The 27577-nt window shown below is 42.6% G+C and overlaps 1 protein-coding gene across 2 annotated transcripts in view; it reads left to right on the top strand.

Moving 5' to 3' along the window:
* LOC147087108 (Fc receptor-like protein 5) overlaps window positions 1-21424 on the top strand; it is a 75742-nt gene extending 54318 nt beyond the window's left edge. For both annotated transcript variants that reach the window (XM_085978202.1, XM_085978201.1), the window contains 5 exons: window positions 9488-9781; window positions 11779-12072; window positions 13983-14276; window positions 18428-18724; window positions 20313-21424. In XM_085978202.1, coding sequence (XP_085834328.1) covers window positions 9488-9781; window positions 11779-12072; window positions 13983-14276; window positions 18428-18724; window positions 20313-20473 — 1340 coding nt within the window. In that variant the 3' untranslated portion in view covers window positions 20474-21424. The remainder of the gene's footprint in view (window positions 1-9487; window positions 9782-11778; window positions 12073-13982; window positions 14277-18427; window positions 18725-20312) is intronic.
* Window positions 21425-27577: the final 6153 nt, after the last annotated feature.

Genomic DNA, 27577 nt, shown 5'->3' with positions numbered 1-27577 from the left:
ACGGGTAAGCCTGACATCGGTAATGGGGAAAATGCTAGAGTCCATTATAAATGATGTAATAGCAGAGCACTTGGGAAACAGTGACAGGATCGGACAAAATCAACATGGATTTACAAAATGTAAATCGTGCTTGACTAACCTACTGGAATTTTTTGAGGATGTAACTGGTAAAATAGATAAGGGAGAACCAGTGGTTGTGTTGTATTTGGACTTTCAGAAGGCTTTCGATAAGGTCCCGCTTAAGAGACTAGCGTGTTAATTTAAGCAACATGGGATTGTGGGCAAGGTATTGAATTGGATAGAGAACTGATTGGCAGAGAGAAAGCAATGAGTTGGAATAAGCGGGTCTTTTTCTGAGTGGCAGGCAGTGACTAGTGAGGTACCGCAGGGATCGGTCCTTGGACCCCAGCTATTCACAATATATAATAATGATCTAGACAAGGCAACTAGATGTCATATCTCCAAATTTGCAGATGACACAAAGCTGGGTGGTCGTGTGTGCTGTGAGGAGGATGCTGAGAAACTCCAGGATGATTTGGACAGGTTGGCTCATTGGGCAAAAGCATAGAAGATGCAATATAATGTGGATATATTTGAGGTTATCCATTTTGGTGGCAAAAACAGGAAGGCAGATTATTATCTGAATGGCAATAGATTGGGAGAAGGGGAAGTGCAACCAGACCTGGGTGCCCTTGTGCACCAGTCGCTGACGGTAAGCCTGCAGATGCAGCAGGCATTTAAGAAGGCAAATGGTATGTTGGCCTTCTAAGTGAGAGGGTTTGTGTTCAGGAAGAGTGATGTCTTGCTGCAGTTATACAGGGCCCTGCTAAGACCACATCTTTAGTAGTGTGTGCAGTTTGGTCGCCTTATCTGAGGAAGGATGTTCTTACCATGGAAGGAGTTCAGCGAAGATTCACCAGGCTGATACTTGGGATGGCAGGAATGACGGATGAGGAAAGATTGGGTCGATTGTGCTTGTACTCGCTGCAGTTTAGAAGAATGAAAGGGTATCTAATTGAAAGTTATAAAATTCTGACAGGTCTGGACAGACTAGATGCAGGGAGGATGTTCCCGATGGTCTGGGAGCCCATAACCAGGGGTCACAGTCTAAGGATAAGGGGTAGGCCATTTACGACAGAAATTAGGAGGAATTTCTTCACCCAGAGAGTGGTGAACCTGTGGAATTCTCTATCACAGAAGGCAGTAGAGGACAATACATTAAATATATTCAAGAAGGAGTTGGATATATTTCTTAAGGCTAAAGGGTTCAAGTGGTATGGGGAGAAAGCAGGGGCCGGGTTCTGAATTTGGATGATCAGCCATGATCGCATTGGATGGCAGAGCAGGCTCGAGGGGCCGAATGGCCTACTCATACTCATATCTACTATGTTTCTATGTTTCTATGTTTCTAATCCGAAAGTAGGTTCCTTAATCTAAACAAAGGAAAGTACGAAATATGAGGAGGGAGTTGGATATAATAGATTTCGGAGCTTAATTTAATTGCATGACAGTGGATTGCAATGATTAACGTTTAAGGAACGAAAGCAAGAATTGCAAAAGTTATAAATTCCTTTCTGGTGCAAAAACCGAAAAGGAAAAGCGGCCCAACAATGGATAAGCAAATAAATTTAGGATAGAATTAGCTCCAAAGAGAATCCATATAGAGTTGCCAAAAGTAGCAAGCCTGAGGATTGGGAGCAGCTTAGTGTTCAGTAGAAAAGGACCAAGAGTTTGATAAAGAGGGGAAAATAGAGTATGAGAGTAAACTTGGAAGGAACATAAAAGCGGATTGCAAAAGCTTCCACAAGTATCTAAAAAGAAAACGATTAGTGTAGAAAAATGTAGGTCCCTTACAGCCAGAAACGGGCGAGTTTATAATGGGGAACAAAGAAATGGCTGGGCAATCAAACAATACTTTTTTCTGTCTTCACGTAAGAGGGCATTAATAACATCCCAGAAATTGTAGGGTACCTGAGGTCTAGGCAGAACGAGGAATTAAATAATTTAGTATTAGTAAAAAAATAGTGCTGGAAAAATTAAAGGGACTGAAAGCCGATAAATCCCTAGCATCTGATAATCTGCATCCCAGAGTACCATAATAGGTAGCCATGGAAATTGTGGATGCATCGGTTGTCATCTTCCATAATTCTATAGATTATAGAACAATTTCTGCAGATTGGAGGGTGGCAAATGTAACACCACTATTAAAAAATAGAGGGAGAGAGAAAACCGGGAACTACAGACCGGTAAGCCTAACATCAGCAGTAGGTAAAATACTGGAGTCTATTATAAAGGATGTGGTAATCGGACACTTAGAAAATATGAACGGGATTAGAAAATGTCAACATGGATTTATGAAAGGGAAATTGTGTTTGACAAACCTACTGGAGTTTTCTAAGGATGTAATTGGTAGAATAGATAAGAGAAACCTAGTGGATGTGTCGCATTTGGCTTTTCTGGTGGCCTTTGATAAAGTCTCATATAACAGTTTTGTGTGCAAAAGTAACTATATGTGATTGGGGGTAATATACTGGCATGGATTGTTAATTGGTTATAGACAGGAAACAGAGAGTAGGAATAAATGGGTCTTTTTCGGGGTGGCAGGCAGAGACTATTGGGCTACCGCAGAGATCAGTGCTGCGGCCCCAACAATTCACAAAATATGCCAATGATTTGGATGAGGGACAAAATGTATTATTGTGAAGTTTTCTGATGACACATAGCCAGGTTGGATTGTGATTTGTCAGGAGAATGCAAAGAGGCTTCAAGGCGATTTAGAAAAGTTGAGTGAGTGGGCAAATATATGGCAGATGCAGTATAACGTGGATAAATGTGAAGTTATCCACTTAGGTATGAAAAACAGAACGGCAGAGTACTACTTTAAAGGTAATAGATTGGAAAATGTTGATGGACAAAGGGACCTGGGTGTCCTTGTACACCAGTCGCTGAAAGTAAACATGCAGATCCTGCAACGGTTAGGAAGGAAAATGGCATGTTGGCCTTCATTGCAAGAGGTTTGAGCACAGGATCAAGGATGTCTTACTACAGTTATACAGGGCCGTGGTGCGACCTCACCTTGCGTACTGTGTGCAGTTTTTGTCTCCTTACCTAAGAAAGGATTTATTTGCCCTAGCGGGAGTGCAGCGAAGGTTCACCAGACAGGCTCCTGTGATGGTAGAACTGCCGTATGAGGAGAGATTGGGTCGACTAGGCCTGTAGTCGCTAGAGTTTAGAAGAATGAGAGGGAATCTCACTGAAACGTATAAAATTCTGACAGGGTTTGACTGGGTGCAGGGAGGATGTTTCCCCTGACTGTGGGGACTTGAACGAGGGGTCGCAGTCTGAGTATACGGGGTAGGACATTTACAACTGAGATGAGGAAAAACTTCTTCATCAGAGGGTGTTGAACCTCTGGAAATCTCCACCAGAGAAGGCTGTGGAGGCCATAGCACAGAATATATATAAGAAGGAGAGAGATAGATTTCTAGACACAAAAGGCACCAAGGGATATGACGAGAGAGTGGGAATATGGTATTGAGATAGAGGAACAGTCATGATCATATTGAATGGTGGAGCAGGCTCGATGGAACGAATGGCCTACTCCTGCTTATATTCTCTATGATAGACCCCGTCTGGTGGAACTGCATTCAGTTCTGGGCAGTGGACCATATGAATGATATGAAGGCCCAAAAATTGCGGTCAGTCTCGATGGAGCTGCAGAGAACTGAGACTTGCTCTTCGGCACTGCTTAGTTGTGGGCAGCATATGACATCACTAAGGCCAGGCGTGCAGCCTACAGCCAATGAGTAAGTGAAGACACGCCCACAAAAGCAGTGAAAACTAAGCCACGCCCACATTAACCTCTTTCAGTCTCTTCCATTTTAATTACATTTTAAAAAACTTTCCAAACTTCTAAGAACTTCTAAAAATATTTAACTAACTGGTGCTTGTACTTTTTTATATATCCGCCGTTTGTTTTATTTGTTTTCATCAAAACCACAATCTATTGGACCCTCGCTATACAACCTCTTGTTTTGACACCCAGAAAAAGTCTAACAATGTTTTATATCTCCTACAGGTAATGCTGTTGAACTTCAGAAATACATTCCCAACCATATTTTCAATGTTAATTTCCAGTATCAAAATATATTTTTCAGACATCGTTTAGACTGTTAATAAATAAATCTGCTCTCCACGTTATAGAGGGATTATGTTGTTTGTTATAGAAACATAGAAGAAAGGAGCAGGCCATTCGGCCCTGCTCCGCCATTCAACGAGATCATGGCTGATCATCCAAACCCCAGCACCCGGTCCCTACAGCGACAGCCATCCCACACAAGCTCTATCCCCGTAACCCCGCGTATTTAATCCCCCCTAACACTAAGGGCCACTTTTTTATCATGGTCAATCAACCTCACCCGCACATCTTTGGACTGTGGGAGGAAACCAGAGCACCCGGAGTAAAACCCACGCAAACACGGGGAGAAAGTGCAAACTCCACACAGGCAGTCACCCAAGGCCGGATTTTACCTGGGTCCCTGGCACTGTGAGGCAACAGTGCTAACCACTATGCCACCGTGCTTCCTTTATGTTGAAAGTACAGAATTGTTCACTGAAATCTGCTAGAAGTTAGAAGGAGTAAGGATACCGATCAGCAATGATCGAATTGAATGGCAGAAACAGGCTCGAGGGACTGAATGGCCTAGTTCGATTCCTATGTTCCTATATGCTAATTATGGTGTGGTTTGCTGAAGTGCTCACAGTATTCCAGGTGTAATATATATCTTGCTTAGGTCGAAATTGGTTGACCAAACAGCCCCCGACACTGAACTAAATTGCCCAGAGTTTTTCCCACTCATTAAGGTAGCAATGTCCCATTACAACGGTCTGCTGCTATCGCCAGAATATACAGCTTAGTGCCGTCAGTAGAGTTGGATATCTGGAACTTTATTCGTTCCTGTAACTCATAGATCAATGCAGTTAAAACACGAGGCCGCATTACAGAATCCTGGGGACACCACTTGTCACTTTTTGTCAGTTAGATTACAGACACATTATTGCTGCTCTATGATTCGTAACTGCTAATCAATTCAGTACCAATGTCACTAATTTGTCTTCAATTCCATGCACTTTACCGGACAAATGCTCGACTTAATATTACGATGACTTATTTTGATCTGACCTGTGTATAATTTTGTTAACAACTCAAGTCCCTTTTTATCCAGCTTCCCTGGCATTCCACTCTCCTTAATTTGCATGAATGATTTATTGGTGAACAATCCACAGCGGCATTCTGTGCCTCTCCTGGCATTCTCTGAAAGGTCCATCGAGATTTCTGTCAATCTTTTCATACGAGCAGCAACGCCCACTCCCGCTCCTGCTCTGTTGCTGATCACGACACCCATCACTCTTGCTGAAGCCTAATCACACAATCTATTTATCCATCCCAGTCAAGTAATTCACCACTATCCCCTTGGGTTGTTCAATGTGTCAACCAGCACCGCTACCAATTTCCATCCGGATTAATTGTTCACTATTATTATATATATGTACAAAGTGTGAAGTGGAAGGATATACGTGGATCAACATATGTAAGTGAAATCAGGATAACACTTACTACGTAGAAACTAATTTCCAAAATGGGGTTGAAGAGCAGAGGAAACTGGGGGAACAGGGCACAAATCACTAAGATTTGAGACACAATTTAATTAACACATAACAAAACAAAGAACGCCCTGGGATTCATTTCTTAAGGCAGACCACATTGGAGCACTCTCAACAGTTCTGGTCTTAATATTATAAACTGGATATAGAGGCACTGGAGGAGGTGCAATGTATATTTACTACGATGATACCAGACCTGAAATAATGTAACTATCAGAAGAGATTGAAAAGTCTCGGGCACTTTTCTCTAGGTATATAAAGACGAAGGGGTGATGTGAAAAAGCTCTTTAGGATTATGAACGGGTTTGATAGGGCAGTTGTAGAGAACATTTTTCAACTTCCGTGGGAGACCAGATCTATGGTCCATCAACATAAGATCGTCATTGATGAATCTAATAGGGAATCCAGGAAAAACCTCTTTACCCAGAGAGTAGTTAGAATATGGAACTCGCTAGTTGAGGAGAAGGATATGTTGATGGGGTCTGAAGGAGAGGGTGGGAGGAGGGTCGTGTAGAGCATAACAGCAGACATGGAATTAATGGGTCGAATGACCTGTTTCTGTGCTGCCGTATAATGTAATGCAAACAAACAAGGCAGTTGTAATCCATGTGGGTGATTGCTGAATTGCTTTGATCTATTGGCTTTGCCTGAGACTTGACTCACAATGGCAACATCATGAACCTCGCTGAAGCCTCCCGACGTGCTTCTGCATTCTAGCACCTGTGGTAGCACTGTGGCCCTAATCACCAAATCTCAACGCAGACTCTACTCTTGCTCAGCTGTTACCTATACTTACATTCACCCCTTCAACATGATCCACGCTCCTGGTCTCTCCACAAGACATAGTTGCCTTAAAAACTCCAGTCCCATCCGAGTCTCTTGCTAAGATATGCTTTCTCCCTTTCATCCCAGGACCTGTTCATTGAGCGACTCCTTGTCCTCAGTGTTTTCAGTTCCCATGTCAGTTTCTCTCCCCACCCCGTGTGTTCGGAGCTCGGCTGTGTTCCTAAACCTCTCCCTCCTCTAATACCCAAACCCACCATCACCTCCCCTAGAACTTTTCATCTCAGTACACTCCTTTATTCCGAAGGTCATCCACTCAGCTGCCTCTGATCCTTCAACTCCTTCCCTTGCCCTGCAAAAGAAACCATCCCCTTATCCCGCTCACCCTGCCCTGAACTTGAATTGCATTTTATTTCCTATTATCTCCCATCTCCCCATATGCCCTATCTGAACTCGTTCTGAGCACGAACACCACCTCCTACTCCCTTGACACAAGAGAGCACAAGTACCTCCCTGCTCTTCAGAAAGTGCCAGGGAATATTTACCATTCACCTGTGAGGAAGGTAAGGACCTCGGTTTAAAGTTTCATCCAAGGTTTGGTATCTCCACAGTGCATCACTCCCTCAGTACTGCAGTGGGCGTGTCGGCCCAGATTATGAGCTCCAGTGTTTGGAATGGGGCTCGAACCCACAATCATCTGACTCAGAGACGAGAGAGTGATAAACACTTACTGCACTGAACTTCGCACATCACAAAGACGGAGAATTCTAAGATGTTTCTCCACTCGCTTTGATGGGTTATCCTACCATTTGCTTGCAACTTTAGATGCCCTGAAACGTGCATTAGCGCCTTCTGTCGGCGAACAACGCCATCACAAAAGCAGGTCACTAACATCAATCCCTTTCTATTTCGGTAGAGCATAAATTCATAGCATGATACCGTCTCTCAAGAACAGAAGTAGTCCACTGCACCCATCATGTCTGTGAAAACTGTGTGAAAGAGCTGTACAATTGTGTCCCACACACCAGGTTTTAAATTAAAGCTGGACATTAGCGCCCTTCAATACATGTCCAATTGAATCATGAGTGTTCCGGTGGAATCTGTATCCAGCACCTTTTCACTTATTGCTTTACCAATCTTATAATCAGCTGAGTGAAGAAATTCTCCGCCGGTCCCTTCTTGTTCCTTTCTCAATTATTTTAAGCCACTGAGCTCTATTTATGGACCCAGTTTCCAGAGGATACAGATTCTCCCTATTTGCTCAAACTTACCCCTCTTAATTTAGAATACACCAATAAGGTTCTCCCGTAACCTTCTCTGCACAATCGCAGATTCTGCAATCTCTCCACGTAACTGAAGTCCCTCACCCCCGGATCATCCTGGTGAACCTTCACTTTACCCGATACAAGTCCTTGACATCGTTCTTAAAGTTTGGTGCCCAGAACACTACACTATACTCCAGCTGCCAGCAAGTCAATGCTTTACAAATGTTTAGCATGATTTTTACCGTAGAACTTCAGCTGAAACCTGAAATTACCCTGAATGAAGAATCTGGCGTGTATTTACCCGGAGAGAACATCATAATTACCTGCAATCGCGACATAAATTTCCCGGGTAGCGATTATACCTTTTATAAAGATGGGGACAAACTTCCATTTCCCACTACCAGCAGAGTGTCTGACATTGCGTCAACCAGCAGATATCAGCAAGGAGATTACCAGTGCAAGTATGGATACCTTGTCAACGAGCAATGGACCTGGTCCTCACTTAGTGCCTCGGTGTGAGTAACAGTAACAGGTGAGTGAGACGGGCAGCGTTTTTGCAATATCACAACTGGTAAGTTTTTTATTTATCTGGAGAGACTAGATGAGATGGTTTTGTACCTTAAAGCTGAAAAGAATAAGGGGCGGCTCAATAGAGATGTTCAAAATTATAAGGGTTATCGATAGAGTAAATAAAATAGAAACTGAACCAAAGGCACAGATTTAAGATCATTGGCAAAAGATCCAGAGAGGAACTAAAGAGCACTGTGTTACACGGCGAGATGTTGTGATCTGGAATGCCAAGCCTGGAAGGGTGCTGGAGACATATTCAATAGCAACATTCAAGAGGGAATACATTTTTGATGCATAGCAATGACCTGGACTTGGTTATACAGATCATAAGTCTCAAAGTTGGCAGACGAGAGGAAACTCGGAAATATAGTGAGCAATGAGGAGGACAGTAATAGACCTCCGGAGGACAATTACACAATCCCAAACCAGCGAACTCCACCAACCAGAAGACAAGAGCTTCAGGTGTATGGGAACACCATCACCACAAGGCACCCCTCCCACTCTCAGACCATCCTGACTTGGAAATATATTGTAATTCCATCATTTTTCACTGCATTAAACCGTGGAACTCCCTGCGGGAGCACTGTGTGAGCACCTTCCCCACACAGATTGCGTCGGATCAAGAAGAATACACACCCCCATCTTCTCAAGGCCAACTTGATATAGGGAACAAATGACGGTCTTACCATCAGCTGGAATGATTCAAAAATATTTTGGGACCACCGAAATAAGTCCATTATTTGAAATGCGAATCCGCAGAGTTAACGTGGAGGTTCAGTAATCTTACCACATGTTCATCTTCGCTAAATTAGCAGAAATAGCGATGCCCAATTAAGCATTTTCCTTGTTCCGCCTGTATTCCAGAGTAAATTTTCTGGCCTAATATCTGACTTTGGAAAGAGAATCGAAGCTGATTTATTTTCTTTGACTCTGCCATTTGATTTCCTACATTTCAGCTGTGACTTGAGCTCCAAAGTATTACATTGTCTGTGAAAAGATTTAGGAGTTGCTGAGTTCCTGAAAGGTGCTATATAAATGCAAGTTTTCTCTTGCGTTTAATCAGGTCCCGAACTCCACTTTTGTGGAATCTCAGTCCCCAATGAAAGGACTTCCCTCCAACGTAGCACAATCACTTTTGAGTGAACAAATGACATGAACAACCGCAGATCTATTTCTAATTGTGCTTTCCGTTCATTTTACCTCAGATCCGCTAACAAAGCCAGTGATGTCTCTTGAACAACCGAGTGGGGTGTATGTAGTAGGAGAGAGGGTCACCATTACCTGCACTGTGACCGGAGATTATCGCAATAAAGCCTTCTACTTTGACAGAGATGGCCCAATGCTGTCCTCTAGCCCAATCGTAACAAAGGGCAACATTGCAACATTCCTGATTACACAGCGTAACCAAAGAGGGCGGTACCAATGCCAATATGGAATCTCCTTCAAGGGAAGGCAATTATTTTCCCCGCTGAGTGAGGCTATTACGCTGACAATAGTAGGTGAGTAACAGGGGGCAGAGTTTATTAATATGTCTATGCAACATGCTTGGTATTTTCAAAAATCCATGTGTTATTCACAATACCAAAATGAAATGTTTAACGTTAGGAGAAAGGAATAAAAGCGAATGGCCTTTGATCTCATTGCTCAAAGTTTGACAGGATCCGTGTAACAATGGCCCTGAATACACCGCTGTGCATCTACTGTTATTAACAGCAATACTAAGATATTGCACCTGAAATTTGTCTCGGGTGGAGGAGCAAAAAAGACGAAAGTGAATCGGCTGCACGTTTTTACGCTATCCGATTCCATTGTGTGTGATATTAAACCTACTCGCTCAGCAGAAAACTGGCCGGTGGTCATTTACATTGTCCTGGCTATATCCAGCTCACAGCTTACAGCTCATGGTGGGCAATTGTGAGCAAATCCACCAAGCGGGAAAGAGCTTGTTTCGGGCCGGTTTCACGATTTACACTCCGCCCGATTTTACCATTAATTCACTTCAGTACAACGTAAAATCGGGTCGGCTGATTGGGTCACAACCTTTCGGAAATTACTTTCATTTGACTTCAAGGAGAGTATAATAGTCTGGGGTGAAAAGCGGATTGCAGAACCGTTCACGCCCGGCGGGATATTGATTTCTTGTTATCCTCACAGCTCATCCTCACAAACCATTAATATCACTTAACCTTCTGGATCAAATATTTGTGAGAGGGGAGGTGGTCAGAGTTACCTGTAGAGCCCGATCTCCATATTCAGGGAGCATGTTCTATTTGTACAGAGGAGGGCAAAATAATCCAATCAAAATGGTCAAAGCCAATTCATGGGAATCCGCGATCATCTTTGACATCACGGAGAGCATGGGGACTGGGTCAGAAGATTACTCCTGTGTGTATAAGGGAACAATGTCAGAGCGGCAGATAACCTCAGACCGAAGTGATACCGTGGAGGTAACGGTAATGGGTAAGAATCAATTTTTTCACTGTAATACAATCGGATATCACTGCTTGTCTCTCACATAATGACAATATCGGAGAATGAAACATATGGCCTGCGGTAGCATTACATGGGCGATAGCGATTTGCCGCTCATTTTATGACCCGCCTGATTATGTTTTCCATTTAATTATGTGTACAAAATAAAATTGCGGCCGCCTGATTCAAGGATCCGCCTAAGAAAATGTTTATCACTAGAGGTTCGAACAATCAACGATTAGTGCCACAATGACAGCACAGCGCCAGGGATTTAACCCCACTGAGTGTACTGTCATCTCAAGAAGCTCTGCAAGCTTACAGGAGAATCTGCGTGCTGAGATTTTCAATAAGATCTTGATATGCACGATATTTTAATCTAATTATCTCGTGGGTTTCCATCTCTCTCCCTGCATTGCATTTCGGTAGTATTTCAATTCCACGGGACCTTCACCAGCCAGAACGACAAGGGCAGCAGACTCATGGGAGCAACATCCACTCCAAATTCACCTCCACATAAACACTGTGACTACTAGAGCTGGTCGGAGGCAGGGAATTCTGTGGCGAGTGTCTCACCTCCTGACTCCACAAAGCCTTTCCACCATCTCTTTGCACAAGTCAAGAGTGGGATTGAATACTCTCCACATCTCTGGATGAGAGCAGCTGCAACTCAGGAAGCGTGACACAATCCAAGACAAAGCAGGTCACTTGATTGGCAAATTATGCAGCACTTTAAACAGTCACTCTATCCACCACCGGCACAAAGTGGCTGCAGTGTTTACCATCTACAAGTTGCACTGCAGCAAGTCACCAAGACTTCTTCGGCAGCACCTCCCAAACCTGCAACCTCTCCCACCTAGAAGGATAAGTGCAGGAGGCGCATGGGAACACCACCACCTCCAAGTTCACCTCCAAGTCACAAATCAGCCTGACTTGGATATATATCATCATTGAGATCCCAACCTTGCGCTTTACATGAAAATCCCCAGATGCATTTCTAATTGTACTTTCCATTTATTTCACCACAGCTCCGCTAACAACACCAGTGATAACTCTTGATCAACCGAGTGGGGTGTATGTAGTAGGAGGGACGGTCACCATTTCCTGCACCTTGACTGAAGATTATCGAGATAAATTGTTCTACTTTTACAAAGATAATCAATATCTGCAATCCTATCAAAATATCAGAAAGGACAACATTGGAAAAATCCCAGTTACCAGTAAAGGCCAGGGAGGGCGGTACCAGTGCCACTATAAAACCTCTGTCAAGGGAAGACGGTTAGAATCTCATCGTAGCGAGTCTGTGACGGTCACTGTAGCAGGTGAGTGACAGGGATCAATGGATTTTGTATGATTTTATCAAGCTCTTGGAATTTTTATAAAATCATGCTTTAATCATTGGAACAACATGAATGTTTTAATATTAGGATAGAGGAAGAAACCGAATGGGTTTTGAACCTATTGATCAATTCTCGAAAGGATTCATATAATTCTGGACCTGTGTTCAATTGATGTGAATCCATTACCGACAAAGGGCATTACTGGAGATAAGGCGATGAAATTCGTCATGGGTGGTAGCTCAAAACGGGCGCTAGCGATTCGGCCGCCCGTTTTCAGCCCTGCCTGATAAAGCTTTCCATTTAATTATGTGTATAAAATCGAATCATAAACACTATGTTCAAGGATCCGCCTCCAAAAAAATGTCCCACTTCATGTTTAAACTTTAAATTTTATTGCCACAATGAAAGCACAGCGTGTGGGATTTAACTCCACTGAGTGTAGTGTCAGCTCAAGAAGCTTGCCAGATGGGCTGGCCATAACAGATTACAGGTTTCTCTGTCCGAGAACAGAATCTGCGTGCCAAGACTTTCAAAATGATCCTATTATGTGTGATATTTTAATCGAATTACTTTGTGGGTTTCCATATCTCTCTCTTCATTGCATTTCGTCAGCATTTCACTTACACGGGACCTCCACCAGCCAGAAGGACAAGGGCAGCAGGTGCATGGGAACAACATCCACTCCAAATTCACCTTCAAATAAACACAGTGGCTACTAGAGCAGGTCTGAGGCAGGGAATTCTGCGGCGAGTGTCTCACCTCCTGACTCCACAAAGCCTTTCCACCATCTCCTTGCACAACTCCAGAGTGTGATTGAATACTCTCCACATCTCTGGGTGAGAGCAGCTGCAAATCAGGAAGCGTGACACAATCCAAGACAACGCAGCTCACTTGATTGGCAAACCATGCAGCACATTAAACATTCACTCTGTCCACCACCGGCGCAAAGTCGCTGCAGTGTTTCCCATCTACAAGATGCACTGCAGCAAGTCACCAAGGCTTCTGCGGCTGCTCCTCCCAAACCAGCGTTCTATTCCTCCTAGAAGGACAAGGGCAGCAGGTACATGGGAACATCACCGCCTCAAAGTTCCCCTCCAAGTCACACACCATCCTGACTTGGACATAGATCGCTGTTCCTTCATCGTTGGTACGTCCAACCCTTACAATTCATTACATTGTTGTGCACTTTGACCACACTGGCCTCACTAAGGTTCAATTAGAAGGCCACCCACACCTTCTGGAGGGGAAACTAGGGATTGACAGTAGTTGCTGGACATGCCAGCGACAACCACAATGGTAATTATAAAAATAATTGTGTGCTCGCAAAAACGGCTAAATTATTTCAAAAGTGTGACACTCAAAGCCTCGCTTAGATTGGTTGCTCACTGCCTTTTGTTGGCGGGGGTATCATACTTGCAGTGGTACCAGTCGCTGCTATGGGAATAATGAAGACTTTCACTCTCTCTGATCTCATCTTCACCTTGCTAAAGTAACAGCACTGGGCATTTCAAAGCAACCATTTCCTTGTTCCGCTCGCATCCCCGAGTAAAATCTCTGGCCTGAAACCGGACTTTGGACCGAGAACTTGAGCGGATTTTGGTTCTTTGGCACCACCATTTGATTTCCCACATAACAACAGCGAATACACTTCAAGATTACTAAATTGGCTGTAAACTGCTTTGGGACGTCCCATGGTTATGCATGGCGCTAGAGAAATGCAAGTCAATCTTTTTTTATAATCAATTCCCGAACTCCCCTATTGCGGAATCTCTGTATCCGATGGGAAACTGTGCTTCAACACCGCACAATCATCAATGAGTTCCCAACCTTGCACTGCACGTGGAAATCCGCAGATCCATTTCTAACTGTACTTTATATTTATTTTACCACAGATCCGCTAACTACACCAATGATATCACTTGATCAACCGAGTGGGGTGTATGTAGTAGGAGAGGCGATCACCATTACCTGCAATGTGACCGGAGATTATCGAGGCAAATCTTTCTACTTATACAAAGATAATCAATACCTGCAATCTGATCAAATGGTCAGAAAGGACAACATTTTAACAATCCCGGTTAACAGTACTGACCAAGGAGGGCGGTACCAGTGCAAATATAGGACCTTCGTCAATGGAAGGTGGTTAGAAACTCAGCGCAGTGAGTCTGTGATGGTCACTGTAGCAGGTGAGTGACAGGGAGCAAAGGATTTTAGTATTTTTCCAGCACTCTTGGTATGTTTAAAAAAACATGCTTCTATCACTGTAACTGAATTAATGGTTTAATATTTGGAGAGAGGAATAAAACAGAATTGGTTTTAAGAACATACGGATATAAGACACAGGAGCAGGAAAGGCCATTTGGCCCTTCAAGCTTGCTCTGCCATTCAGTAGGATCATTCGCAATCTTCTACAGCATCTCCACTGTCCTGCACTATCCACATATCCCTTGATTCCCTTAATATTCAAAAATCTATCTACCTCTGTTTTGAATACACTCAACGACTGAGCCTTCACAGCCCTATGGGGTACTGAATTCCAAAGATTTATCATCCAGTCAGTGTAAAAATTTCTCCTCATCTCATTCCTAAATGGCCGAAACCTTAACCTGAGACTGTGGACCTTGGATCTAGACTCACACTTCTCCACATTCTGTTCCATTTGCCCTGTCCCTGCCCACTCACTTTGCCTGTCTATATCACCTGGAAGCCTTCTTGCATTCTCCTCACACCTTAAGTTGCACCAGCTCTGTATCATCAGCAAACTTGAATATATTACAATTGGTCCCCTAATCCAAACCATTGATGTAGATTGTGAAAAGCTGAGGCCCAAGCAAAGATCCTTACATAACCCCACTTGTTACAGCCTGCCAACCCGAAAATGAATCTTTTATTGCAACTCTCTGTTTTCTGTCCGTTAACCAATCCTCAATACATGCAAATATATTATCCCCAATCCCATGAGCCCTAATTCTGTTTAGTAACCTCGTGTTTGGCACCTTATCGAATGCCTTCTGAAAATTCAAATACACCACCTCCACTGATTCCCCCTTATCAATTCTGACATTTACAACTTCAAAAAACTCCACCAGATTTGTCATACATGATTTCACTTTCATAAATCCGTGTTGACTCTGTCAATGCTATTTGTATTTTCTGAGTGACCTATTACCATTTCCTCATTAACTGATTCGAACTATTTCCCTACTACTGATGTCAGGCTAACTGGCCTGTAGTTCCTCGTTTCCTCTCTCCCTCCTTTCATACATAGTGGGGCTAGGTTTTAATCTGATTCCTCAACTCTTGACAGGATTCATGTAACATGCCCTGCATTCACTCGCTGTGCACCTGCTCACCGCAAAGGGCATTACTGGAGATAGTGTGACATTCCTCACGGGAATTAGCGTAAAACAGGCGAAAGCGAAACAGCCGCCCGATTCACACCCGACAGATTTCTGATTCCATTGCAGGCAATTGAAATGGAAATCCGGCGATGTGTAAAACGTGCTGATGTTGAGCTATCGCCTGCTTTAGGCTACTGTACAAGACGAATTTATACTCCATTGCGTCTGAATGTTGTGCATTCAATCCCGACGAAAAACATGAGCTCACAGTCCATGGCGACACTTGGAGGGTAACTTTAACCACACCCTCCAGGTGGAAAAGAGGCGGATAGGGATCGACCTTCCATTTTACTCTCCGCCCAATTATACCCTCCATTGACTTAAATGGAATCTACTATCGTGCTAGTTTACCATTGTCCCTGTGACTGAGTACTGAGGGAATGCTGTTTGATGGAGCTGAGAGATTGGATATTTAGCGATGTGAAGACAACACATTCTGACAGGGGGCGGCCGGCTATCTCTTAAAATCACGCAAAATCTGACCCTGATTTCCAATTTTACTCACTAAATGTCTGGAACTACCACAGTGGAATGTTTAACGTCAAATGGCTTCTTCCTGCCAAAGTTTTAACTCCACTGAATGTATGGTCACCTCACGAGGCACCGCCAGTGTGGGTGGCCTTGTCAGATTACAGATTCTCAGTCAGATAACCGAAACAGCGGAATGAGATTTACAAAAACATCCTGATACGCAAAATATTTTAACTTAAGTACATTTAAGGTTTCATATCACTCAATGGATTTCGTCTGCACCTCGAAATCCCTCGACTTCCATCATAAAAAAGGACGGTGGCAGTCATAGCATCTGAACAGCATAATCTCCTAGTTCCACCTCCAAGTCACACACCATCCTGACTTGGAAATATATTTGGCGTTCCTTCATCGTCGCTCGCTCAAAATCTTGGAAGTCCATACCGACCAGCATTGTGGGAGCATAAATGGGTTAAAGAAGAAGACTGACCATCATCTTCTCAAGGGCTACTGGGTTCGGGCACTAAATGCCAGCCTTGTCAGCGAAGCCCACATCCTACAGCCCAGCAACTCTGCACTGCCTGATGTGAAATGTAAATCCACACAGTTTATGGGAGTTGTTCACTCTTTTTATTCAGGTTATGGCTCGACTAAGTTAGCAGAAATGTGAATTTCAAAGGAAAATATCTTCTCCTGGTATCAAAGATGGTAATTTCAGCGATAAGCCCAGATTTTGGAACAAGATCCCCAACTGATTTATTTTCTTTTTGAAACCATCAGTTCCCTTTTTGTCGAATCTCAATTGCTGATACGAACATTTCAATTAAACACGTCACAATCGTTATTGAGTTACCAGCCTTTCATGGCACAAGAACATGCAGAAATCCATTTCTGTTGTTCTTTACATTCATTTACCACAGATGCAGTAACAATACGAAATATATCAACGTGGAAGAGTGTGACATGATATATTTGGTACGAAGAACGAGGGGAGACAAAAAAAACTAAAAGCTACAACGCTAAAGTGTATGTGTAACCAGAGAAACCTGGAGGTATTTGTGCACACATTGTTGAAGGTGGCAGGGCAGGTTGACAAAACGGTTATACAAGCATACGGGATCCTGAACTTCTTAAATAGCAGCATAAAGTACAAAAGCAAGGATGTCATAATAAACATTTATAAAACACTTGCTCGGCCTCAACTGGAGCATTGGGTCTAATTCTGGGCACCGCACTCTAGGAAGGGTTGGAAGGCCTTAGAGAAGGGCAGAGAAGATTTACGAGGACGATTCCAGGGAGGACGGACCTCAGTTACGTGGATAGAGTAGAGAAGCTGGGGTAGTTCTCCTTAGAGCAGAGAAGGTGGAGAGGAAGTTTGATTTGTACAATCAGACCTGCGTCCCCTGGTTACCTACCTTGCTGTCACTGGAAAAACGTTCTCCTTATTTAATCTATCTAAACGCTTCATGATTTTGATCACCTCTATTAAATCTCTACTCAACCTTCTCTGCTCTGACGAGTCAATCACAGCTTCTCCAGTCTCTCAACATAACTGAAATCCCTCTTCCCTGGAACCATTCTGGTAAATCTCCTCTACACCATCTGTAAGGCATTGACATCCTTCCTAAAGTGTAGTGCCCTATTCTGGGACACAGTATTCCTACATGGCGTCTAACCAGTGATTCCTACAGCTTTAGCATATCTTCTTTGACTTTGTAGTCTAAGCCTCTGTTTGATACAGCTTTTCTTTAAATGTAACCTCAGCCTATCCCGCCACATTCAAAGACTTGTGCATGTGCACCCCAGGTCCCTCTGTTCCTGCACCACGTTTGAAATTGTACAATTTCGTTTAAACATTCCCTCTTAATTCTATCTACGAAATTGTGTCACTTCACACTTATCTGCATTAGATTTCATCTGCCATGTTTCTCTCAATTTCACCAGTCTCTCTATGTAATCCTGAAATAAAAACAGAACATGCTGTAAATACTCAGCAGGCCAGGCAGCCTCTGTAGAGAGAGAAACAGTGTTAACGTTTCACATCGATGATCTTTCCTCAGAACTGGAAAACTTAGAGTTATAAAACATTTTAAGCAAATGCAGAGGCAGTGAAATGGGGAAGGGAGGAAAGATCAAATGGGAAGGTCTGTGTTAGGTTGGAAGGCAGGAAAGATTAAATTACAGTAGGTCTGATTGTACAATGCAAAAGGAGATGGTATGGGACCAGTAAAGAAACAAAAGCTGGGTCTAGAGGAAGTGTAAATGGGAATAGCAGAATCATGTCCCCTTGATGTGTGTTGATATCATCCTCACTGCTCACTATATTTTCGACTGTCTTGTCTTCTCCAAACGTTTCAGTTATCCCCTGTGTACACAAGCCCAGCTCATTCATATTTTGGTTCTCAAGAATAAGTCTATATTGCATTTTGAATCGATGGTCACTACTTGTTCCTTTCGAATTACAGGTCTACCCAAACCAAATATATCAATGGATTCCAATGTTCTTGTGAAGGGTGGAGAAGTCACCTTTAACTGTACAAGCCCACGGGAGCTTCCTGGCATCACATTTTACTTATACAGACATGGAGAAACGAATCACACGGATGTCCAGCATGCTGCTGCAGGGTGTAATTCTCTCACCTTCACCATCAGGAATATAGGTCATTCCGATGGAGGAAGTTACACCTGCCTGTACAAAGCGGATGTGAGCGGAAGGCGGCTAACATCGGCTCTGAGTGACCCTGTACATATAACTGTAGGAGGTGAGTGAGATTCACAGAGTCACTGTATTTATCGGACCCCAGCACAAGGGGTGCTTGCATCATAGTTAGTGTGCATCAGTTGTTCTGTTTAAGGATTAAAACTGGCATGTAAATGACATCAATATGTTAAAATTCTTATTGGATGTTGACTCATAGGCTGCCCACTTTACACCCCGTCATACAGGACTGAACAGGTGGGCGATGTGACATTGCCCACTTTTACACCAGTGCTCGAATACCCTTTGACTCTTATTCCATTAAGTGTTTGCTACTTACTGCGTGACTGATGGCAGAACTAAAGCGCTAACCATTGGATGGTTTTACTTCTCCAACTCCGATTAAAAGTTTGATTCACTCGCTTTCTCCTGTAGTTCCTCATCGATTCTATAATAGTGCAAGATTAACCCTAGGGAAGCTGAGAAAAAAAAATATTCACGTTACCGACTTTAACAAAAGGTCATTTTAACCTGGTAAGCAATAAGCAAAACAAACAATCTGCTGTTTGAAATATACAACAGTTCAGTCGGCGTCTGTGGAGAGAGCAGGGTGTTGTGACAAAGGTCCGCGCCGAAAAAATTAGCTCAACTCATTCTCTCCTCGCATGCGCAGTTTTGACCCAATGATCAGAATGAAACTTACAGAATGAAACTCACTAATTTACGTGCAATCTGTTATATTTTTGCCGCCAGCTGGGAACAGTCGCTTTGTCCCAGAACACGGTTAATATCCAATGAAAGAATCAAAGAATGAACGAGGCAACTAATCAATCGAACAATGAGAATCAGCTTCGTGCTGCGTCATGTTCTCCCAATGCATTGTGACGTCAACTGCATGCCAAACCCCCGCCGACTTTATTACTGATTCGCTGATATTGCAGCACTGATTTATTGCGGGTCATTTATTATAAAAAACAGAGAGGAGGAGAGAACGACTTTGAACATCTGAGGCACGTTTTCGAAACAGTGAAAATCCAAGGCACCGCTAACATTAAGTATCGCGAGTGTTGGAAATGCTATGCCATTTTATGTGAAGAGACAAGGGAATCTGAGGTCGTTCTCCTTAGAGCAGAGAATGTTAAGGGGAGATGTAATAGAATGGTTCAAAATTATGAGGGTTTACGCTAGAGCAGATAAGGAGAAACTGATTCTACTGGCAGTAGGGTCGATAACCACAGGGCACAGATTAAAGATCACTGGCAAAACACAGAGGTGAGATAAAATTATTAAATAAACAAGCGAGTTGTTGTAATCTGGAATGCACTGCCTGAAAGTGAGGTGGAAGCAGATTAAATAGTAACATTCCAAAGGGAATCGGATATATACTTGAAAGTGAGAACAAAATGCAGGGCTGTGGGGAATGAGCAGAGGTGTGATACTATTTGTATAGCTCTTTCACAGGCACGATGGGCCAAATGGACTCATTCTTTTCTGTGCAATTCTATGATATTATATCAACCTTTTAATTTCTTATGTATTTTTTCTGCTTTGGAATTCACTCCGGATCCACTGCCTGTTAAGCTGCAGATTATCTATTTTTTGTAGAAACTGTTGTTTAACTTGGTTACGCTGTGTCCCTTTACCTCACTTAGATAAATCCTTTGCGCTGGAGGCTGGTGTTGGCTCTGCTGTGGGTCTGATTCTCATCTTTGTTCTGTTGGGTGTGTGCTTCTGGAAGAAAGGTGGGTTAATCAACATGCATTATCCGTTCATTACAGACACGCAGACCATGCTTACTGCCGCCTCTCCATGAACACAGTACTGACAACCTCCTCCAACCATCCCCCACTTCACCCATAAGCTCGGACTGTAAATATTTGGAAATCGTAGACTGACAGGCGAAATAGCGAGGGTCGAAGCAGAAAGGGTCCTGGTTAGAAATGCGTCTTTGGTGGAAGCACATAACGGGAGTATTTTAAATAGCCGCCTGTTATTTGCTCCATCCGATATTTAGTATCATTGATTTCAATAGAATATAGATTTTAACGTAGAATGGGCGGCTCAACGCTACTGCTAATTTTGAGCAACTGCATTACTGGGGTACAAATGTGTCTTACTTGATCGTGCAAGATGGATGATATCGCATTTGCCACCTATGGTATTCCCCATGTATGGAACTGAATGTCCTGTGGGGTGTAGAACATGCAGAGTGAGCGATACCGCCCATTTTCCTTTACCAGTCAAGTGGAATTCCAACCCACAGTGTCACATTGTAACGAATGAATCGAAAAACTCGGTATTCTTAGTCTGGAAGGAGACGGCTGAGAGGTGATGTTGTGGAGGTGGTGAGGGTAGTACATGAGTATGGAGGAGGAAAATCTGCAACACAGCATGGAATGAAATTATAGTTTAGCGGAGCAGGAGATGGGCGCTGTGTACAATGGAAATCCTGCCTGAATTCGACCGTTTCCCACCGGTGGGTTAATTTAAAAGTACCCCCTTCGGGTTCCTTCATAAAACATTGGGTGGTTGTGTCGGGACAGTTATGGTGCTGGGGCACAGGTTTCTGTGTCCAAAAGACCTTTTCAGCTCATTGACTCTACTCTTATTCCTATTTTGTAAACCATTATTTGGCTCAGATTTCTAACACTTACATTTTCTTCTCAGGGAAGTGGAGAAGCAGCAGAGAAATGAGGTGAGATCATTGACTGTTGAATTGTCAATTACAACCACACCTGGCCAAGATAAAACTCAGATGCAGATGTTCAGGAATAATTGTATCCTGTATACTTCACTTCCTTTTCATATTAGAAAGAAACTCCCCCACTCACACTCACGCACACACTCCAACACGCAATTAGACGTATATACATACATACACTCACAAATTCATATACATATACACAGACTGGTATACATAATCACATATATTCACACACAAGGACACATATATTTTCTCATACGTTCAGTGAAAGACACAGATATACGCTCATAATAAAGCATACACTCAAACTCAAACACACACATATTAAAACACACATACACACACTCAAACACACAATCATAATAAAACACACACACACTCAAACACACACACAATCACACAAACTCAACCATATTCAAACACTAATCCAGGCAGTTTTCACTTACTTCAGTAATTTTGTTTGCATCTGCACTACATCCCTTTAAATGTGTTTCTGTTCATTATCTCATTAAACTATAGCCTTTCTCATCTGGGGATCCCATATTAACAACAGCTCAATGAGAGATGAAATCCCTCTTTGTGCTCACTGAATCGATATCGCGAATCGGTTTGTGATGATTTCATCAAATTATTATTTTTAGCCCAATGGAAATTCTGCTCGCCAAAAAGATTGTCCAACGGGAGGAAATATTCACAAACTATGTAATGGTGCCGCTCCACATGGTGAGAGCAGGAGATAGGTCCTCATTAATCACCCTAGACGTCAAACTAACCATTAGTTCCAGGGTAACAAGGAATAACCTGGCCTGGGAACAGTTGGATGAACACATGTTCCAGGACGTGGGCAGAGAGATACTTCTACATATAACATGGGATCCATGTCTGAAATCCAATCAATACCTGTATCAAGAATTTAATGATCTGTGCCATCGAAAATAAAATGATTAATTGACGATATATGTTTTTTTAAGGAACACAGCGCCTCCTGGTGACCAAAGCAGTGAGACCCTAACATGTAAGTTCAGTTTTGTATTCGTACATCCAAAATTCTCCTTTGCATTTAGCTTTTCTTGCAGTTAACGAAAAGGAATGAACACAATATTATTGTTACATTTCTAGTAACCGTTTGTAGACATTTTATTGTATTAGCAAACCAACTGTGAATCACATATACTGTCAATCATTCTGAATCATTTAGTGAATCTGACCAAGAATCAAAATAATCTCTGAATATATATTTTCATCATTCAATGAAAGTGATTTTTCAGACAGGGAGTGATGAGGGAGTGTAGTCAACAGATGCAGAGAGGATAGTCGGAAAGAGGTCGCTGGACCCGGCACATAGATGTAAAACAAACCCCTTTTTTATTCCGACCCACTGTGCTAATTTGTTTCTAATAGGAAATCTGATCATGCATTGTTTTAAATATTTATATATTTACAGTACAGTAGTGTAATAGATGGCAATTGCTGAAGCAAGTGGAGTCGGTAATAGCATCACAGGTTTTTGCAAACATGCTGAGAAGCTGCACCACGCCACCACTGGTGGATAGATGTAATTACAGTATGCCAAATTTCTGTCACAGATTTTGATTCTACAAGTGAATCAAGCAGAGGAATTTATCATGAGCAATGTGAAGCAACTAATTACAATCGGAAGTGCGATTTATAAAGAGCACAAAAGATTTGTATGGTATTGCTCATCGAATTCGCAGTGCAATAGGCATGTGGAGTCCGGGCTAAGTAGAGTCTTCAAGTGCAGCATTGCAGGGTCATCTTCTTAGGGTGTCAGTCGGAACCGAGGATGACTTGCTTCCACACTAAAAATTAGTTCTCAGGTGACTACACGCTCTGTCAAAGGTGGGGCAGACGGTGGTTGAAGGGGTGGGTTGGTGGGCTGCATGGGTTGACGTGCGCTCCTTCCAATTTTTGCTCTTGTAGGGTAGTGGATTACTGGACCGGGGTACACAGATGTAATTAAATTCCAATGTTGGCCGTCTTTCCCTTTTGTACAATACTTCACGTTTTATTGTTATTTAATGTTAAATAGCAAAACCCTTTCAAAGATGTGAAGCTAACACATTGGGTTAGGAGGAGCATCGAACTTCTTCTCCAGTAACGTTTAATGTGTTGTAGTGCCACCCGTGGTTAGATGGTGTAACAACAGTGTGAGACATTTACATATAAAGTTTCCAGAATAAAGGATCACATAGGTTATTATAATGAGAAAAGATTGAACAAAAAGGATGACAACATTTTAACAACAGCAAGTAAGATTTTGTAGAGAGGGAGCAACATGCCTGTATGATGTAAATATTTCGGAATCAAGTGTTTCCTTATTCAAATAGCTAAAGTTATTATCATGGATAAAAATGCATTAATATTCAACAATCGAGAGTTTAGCACTCATTGAGATCACAGGACAACTCTAGATTAGGCAAGCTATCGCTGCATCAGCGATAATCCGAGAAACATCAAGTCATACAGTGAAAATCTACTGCCCATGTCGAGAGAAACCTCAGCCAACCCATCCACTTCCTGGCAAAACCGAGGAATTGAGAAGGGAAGCTCAGCATAGGAGGTGCATTCACTTCCTAGTGGATAGTCAAATACCCATTGGCAGTTGTCAATGGCCAGCTAGTTCCCACTATTGAGTGTGGAGATGGTGTCCCATCCATATGATGATAAACAAAACCTCCATAGGAATAAAACTCTTTAATAAAAGAGGGAAATGCTCTAAGTATTTAAACATCAATCCATTTGTTATTGTGTTTTGTTTTGTTTAGATGCTGTTCTTAACCTGCAAACATTGCCGAGAGTAAACGCTGTAAGTTAAAAATGCACTGGGATTTTATTTTTCCATTGATGTGGACTTTTATCTCGCTCATTCCATCTCCTGGAACGATGTGTCCAAATATTTGTTGCCTTCAGAGTTCTTCTTCTTTTGAAATATCACAATTGCCTTGTCCAGTAATTAATATACATGAGGACAAAAATGTTTTTGATCACACTTCAATATGTCTTTAAACGGCGACAGAATGATGTCCAATGCAGAATAATGAACGGATCTCTATTTTTCTAAGCGGATTGAACAAATGTATTTGCAATAGAACAATAATATTTGAGGGGTGAGGTGTAGATTTGGGCCCGCTATAGGAACTGAAGGGAAATTACAGAGTTCAATTACCACGAATGCAGCTGCAAACACACTCCTGTACAAGCGAATCTAGGCAATGTACAGCATTTACAGTTTAACAATTGGTTAATGTCTGGAATATGCAGAGCATTTTGACATAAACAAGACCATTTTCTATTTCACCCACTGAACCAACATGCGGTTTCCACGTCTTACACACAACATCCTAGTATCCCACCTGGAAAGTTAAGTTGTCCCTTCATTTTCCGATGCTGTCAGAGATAGGCGCTGGAACTTTTGGCTTAGAGTGGGCCTAAAACAGTGATCTGGATTCAGCCGCCCATTTTACACCTTACTGATGTCCCTTTCCATCGATGTCAAAGTGATCGGAGGCCGAACCCTTATCGTCCCTTCAGCACCTCTGATCAAGTAGAAAATTCCTCCCGCTCTCTTTTTCCATCATGTCCTGTTGCCCTGCTGCTGCTCGAGAGTCCCTTCTTGTTTAAACAAACAGCATTACCTGAGGTGAAAACTTCATCTGCAAATGTTACCGTTAGCAGACAGTTAATACCCTTTAGAGCAGTGCAATATTCCCCGTTTAATACTGCTCACTTCAACAACGCTGCTTTTGACATTTTTCGGCTTCTGCCTTGGAGCATCAGCTGATAGAATTTCGCTGAACTGTTACCAGAGTGTAGTTGTTCGATTGCATTTCTGACCATTTGCACCATTCCTTTCAGAGTCAGCGAGACATCGTCCAAAACCTCGGTGAGGACTCCGTCCTCTATGCAGCAGTGAAACTCTAGAAGACCAGGCACATCTATCTCAACAGTACCGGACAATGCCATGGTCATCAGCATTTCACCCATTAAAATATTATTCAGCGAGACTTTGTGTTTGCAAGAAGCCATCTATAGAAATGTAATCTGTGAGAAATGTCTGACCCCACTCCAGGTATTTAGTTTACTTTGTGCGTAATTTAAACAAACAGTTTAGAACATGGTAACCAGGATCCGGCCATTCAGCCCCTCGAGCCTTCTCTATGGAATGAGATCATGGTTGGTCTGAACCTCAACTCGGTTTACCCGGATTGTGCCTAATCATTTGATACCCGGCCCAACAAAACTTTTCAATCCCTCTCTCGAAATCTCCTATTGTCCCCCAGCACAGAGCCTTTCTGCGGGTAAACTTCTAAATTTCTACAAAACTTCGCGTGAAGATGTGCTTCCTGAATTTGCTTCTGAGCGGCCTACCTCTAATTTTATAATTACCTTGTTATAGATTTCATTACCAGAAGAAGTAGATTACCTATAGCCAACCTATCAGATAGTGTAAACATTTTAAGAACCTTGATTAATTTACACAATAATCTCCTGTACTCAAGGGAAAACAATCCAAGTCAATGCAACCTATCCTCAGAATGTAACTCTCTAAGCCCCGGTAACATTCTGGTGAATCTGCGCTGCACCCCTTCCAAGGCCAATAGTTCCTTCCTGAAGAGCGATGCCCAGAAATGACCGCAGTATTCCAGACCGGGTCTGACCAAGGATTTGTACAACTCAAGTTTAAATTCCATCCTTTTTGCCATGTTCCTTGAGATAATTGTGACTGAATCGCTGTTTCTGTGTAGTCGGGTACAAAATGCAAACTTGGCCCCCAGTCCATGAATTTGAATAATCGATTAACCACCGGATTGGGGGCTATCAATTTCGCCAATACTCTCGGCACCACCTTGCAGCAGGAGGGTAGAAGCGGTGTTTTAGTAAAGTAAAACTTCTTACTAAGCTTGCACATTACAGAACGGACCTCACTTTGGGGAAATTAGAATAGATCAGGAAACTTCATGAACATCTTTGCCCTCTCCGCTACTGCTGGAGTTTCCTCCAGGAAGTCAATTCTGCTCTAAATAATTTGGTGTAAAATATGTTTTTGCTTTTACTGCCTGGGTGCTAAGTTTCACCATAGCAGAGCGCCGAATGTTAAATCTGGCGCAGAGTATCGCGCGCACCTTGAGGAATGGGATTGACTTTCCTTTCACTGATAAAAACGGGGTTTATTATGTTAAAACTGTGCGATTCCCCTCAGCCCTGCCAGAGTTTCCTCTCTGCGCTCTGCCCGGGTGATGCTTTGTTGCAGGAAATAATTATAACTGTTAATGGCATGGAAGATGATTTAATAGCTTTATAATAGCATATGCATTTAAGCGTACAGCAATGTCATGCGTTCAGTATCTGAATAAATGCATTACAATTTCGCAGAAGTCTAATTACACAGTAGTGGTGTTTGTTTATTTACTACAAGGTCCCATGAGGTTGGAAAGTCCAATAAAAACAACTTGCATTTATATCCTTTCCTTAAACGATCCAAGGTGTTTCACAGGAAGGTAATCAGAAAAAAATTGAGATCGAGGTATCTGAGAAGATATATATTCCTTGGCTCACCTAGAGTGCAAAAATCAATCTGTCTCAGCCTTGAATATGCTCAACGAATCAGCATCCACAGCCCTCTGGGGTAGAGAATTCCAATGATTCATAACCCTCTGAATGAAGTTATTCCTCCTGATCTCAGGAATGAATCTATTGAACCTTCGTTGCACCACTCCTAAGGCATGTATATCCTTGCTCCGATAAGGAGATAAAAATGGCTGAGACGTTAAACCGAGTCCCCGTTTGCTTTCTCAAGTAGACATAAAGTATCCAATGGCACTATTCGATAATGCGCAGGGGAGTTCTCCCCTGTGTTCTGGACAATGTTTGTCTCTCAACCAACATCACTAAAACAGATCATCTCCACCTCATAACAACAGAAAATGCTGGAAAAACTCAGCAGTTCAGGCAACATCCGTGGAGAGAAATTTGAGTTGACGTTTCGGGTCGGAACCATTTTTCAAAATTGGAAAGAAAATAAAATCGATCGAAGGCAGGACTGCGATCGACAAAAGAAGTAAAAGAGACAATAAAAGGTATTCGAAAGCAAATGAGATGGTTATAGGCTGGTGGAGACAAAAGACAGCTGAGATTAGATGTGAAGTGAACTAGCAGGCAAGAGACAGCTGCCAGGTGAGAGGGAGAAACAGA

The sequence above is a fragment of the Somniosus microcephalus genome, unplaced genomic scaffold (assembly GCF_052327205.1).
Source record: "Somniosus microcephalus isolate GS21.2 unplaced genomic scaffold, FLI_Smic_1.0 unresolved_chr6, whole genome shotgun sequence".
In the NCBI taxonomy this organism is placed as follows: Eukaryota; Metazoa; Chordata; class Chondrichthyes; order Squaliformes; family Somniosidae; genus Somniosus; species Somniosus microcephalus.
Note: the sequence above shows the minus strand (reverse complement) of the source record. Positions and strands in the feature narration are given on the sequence as shown.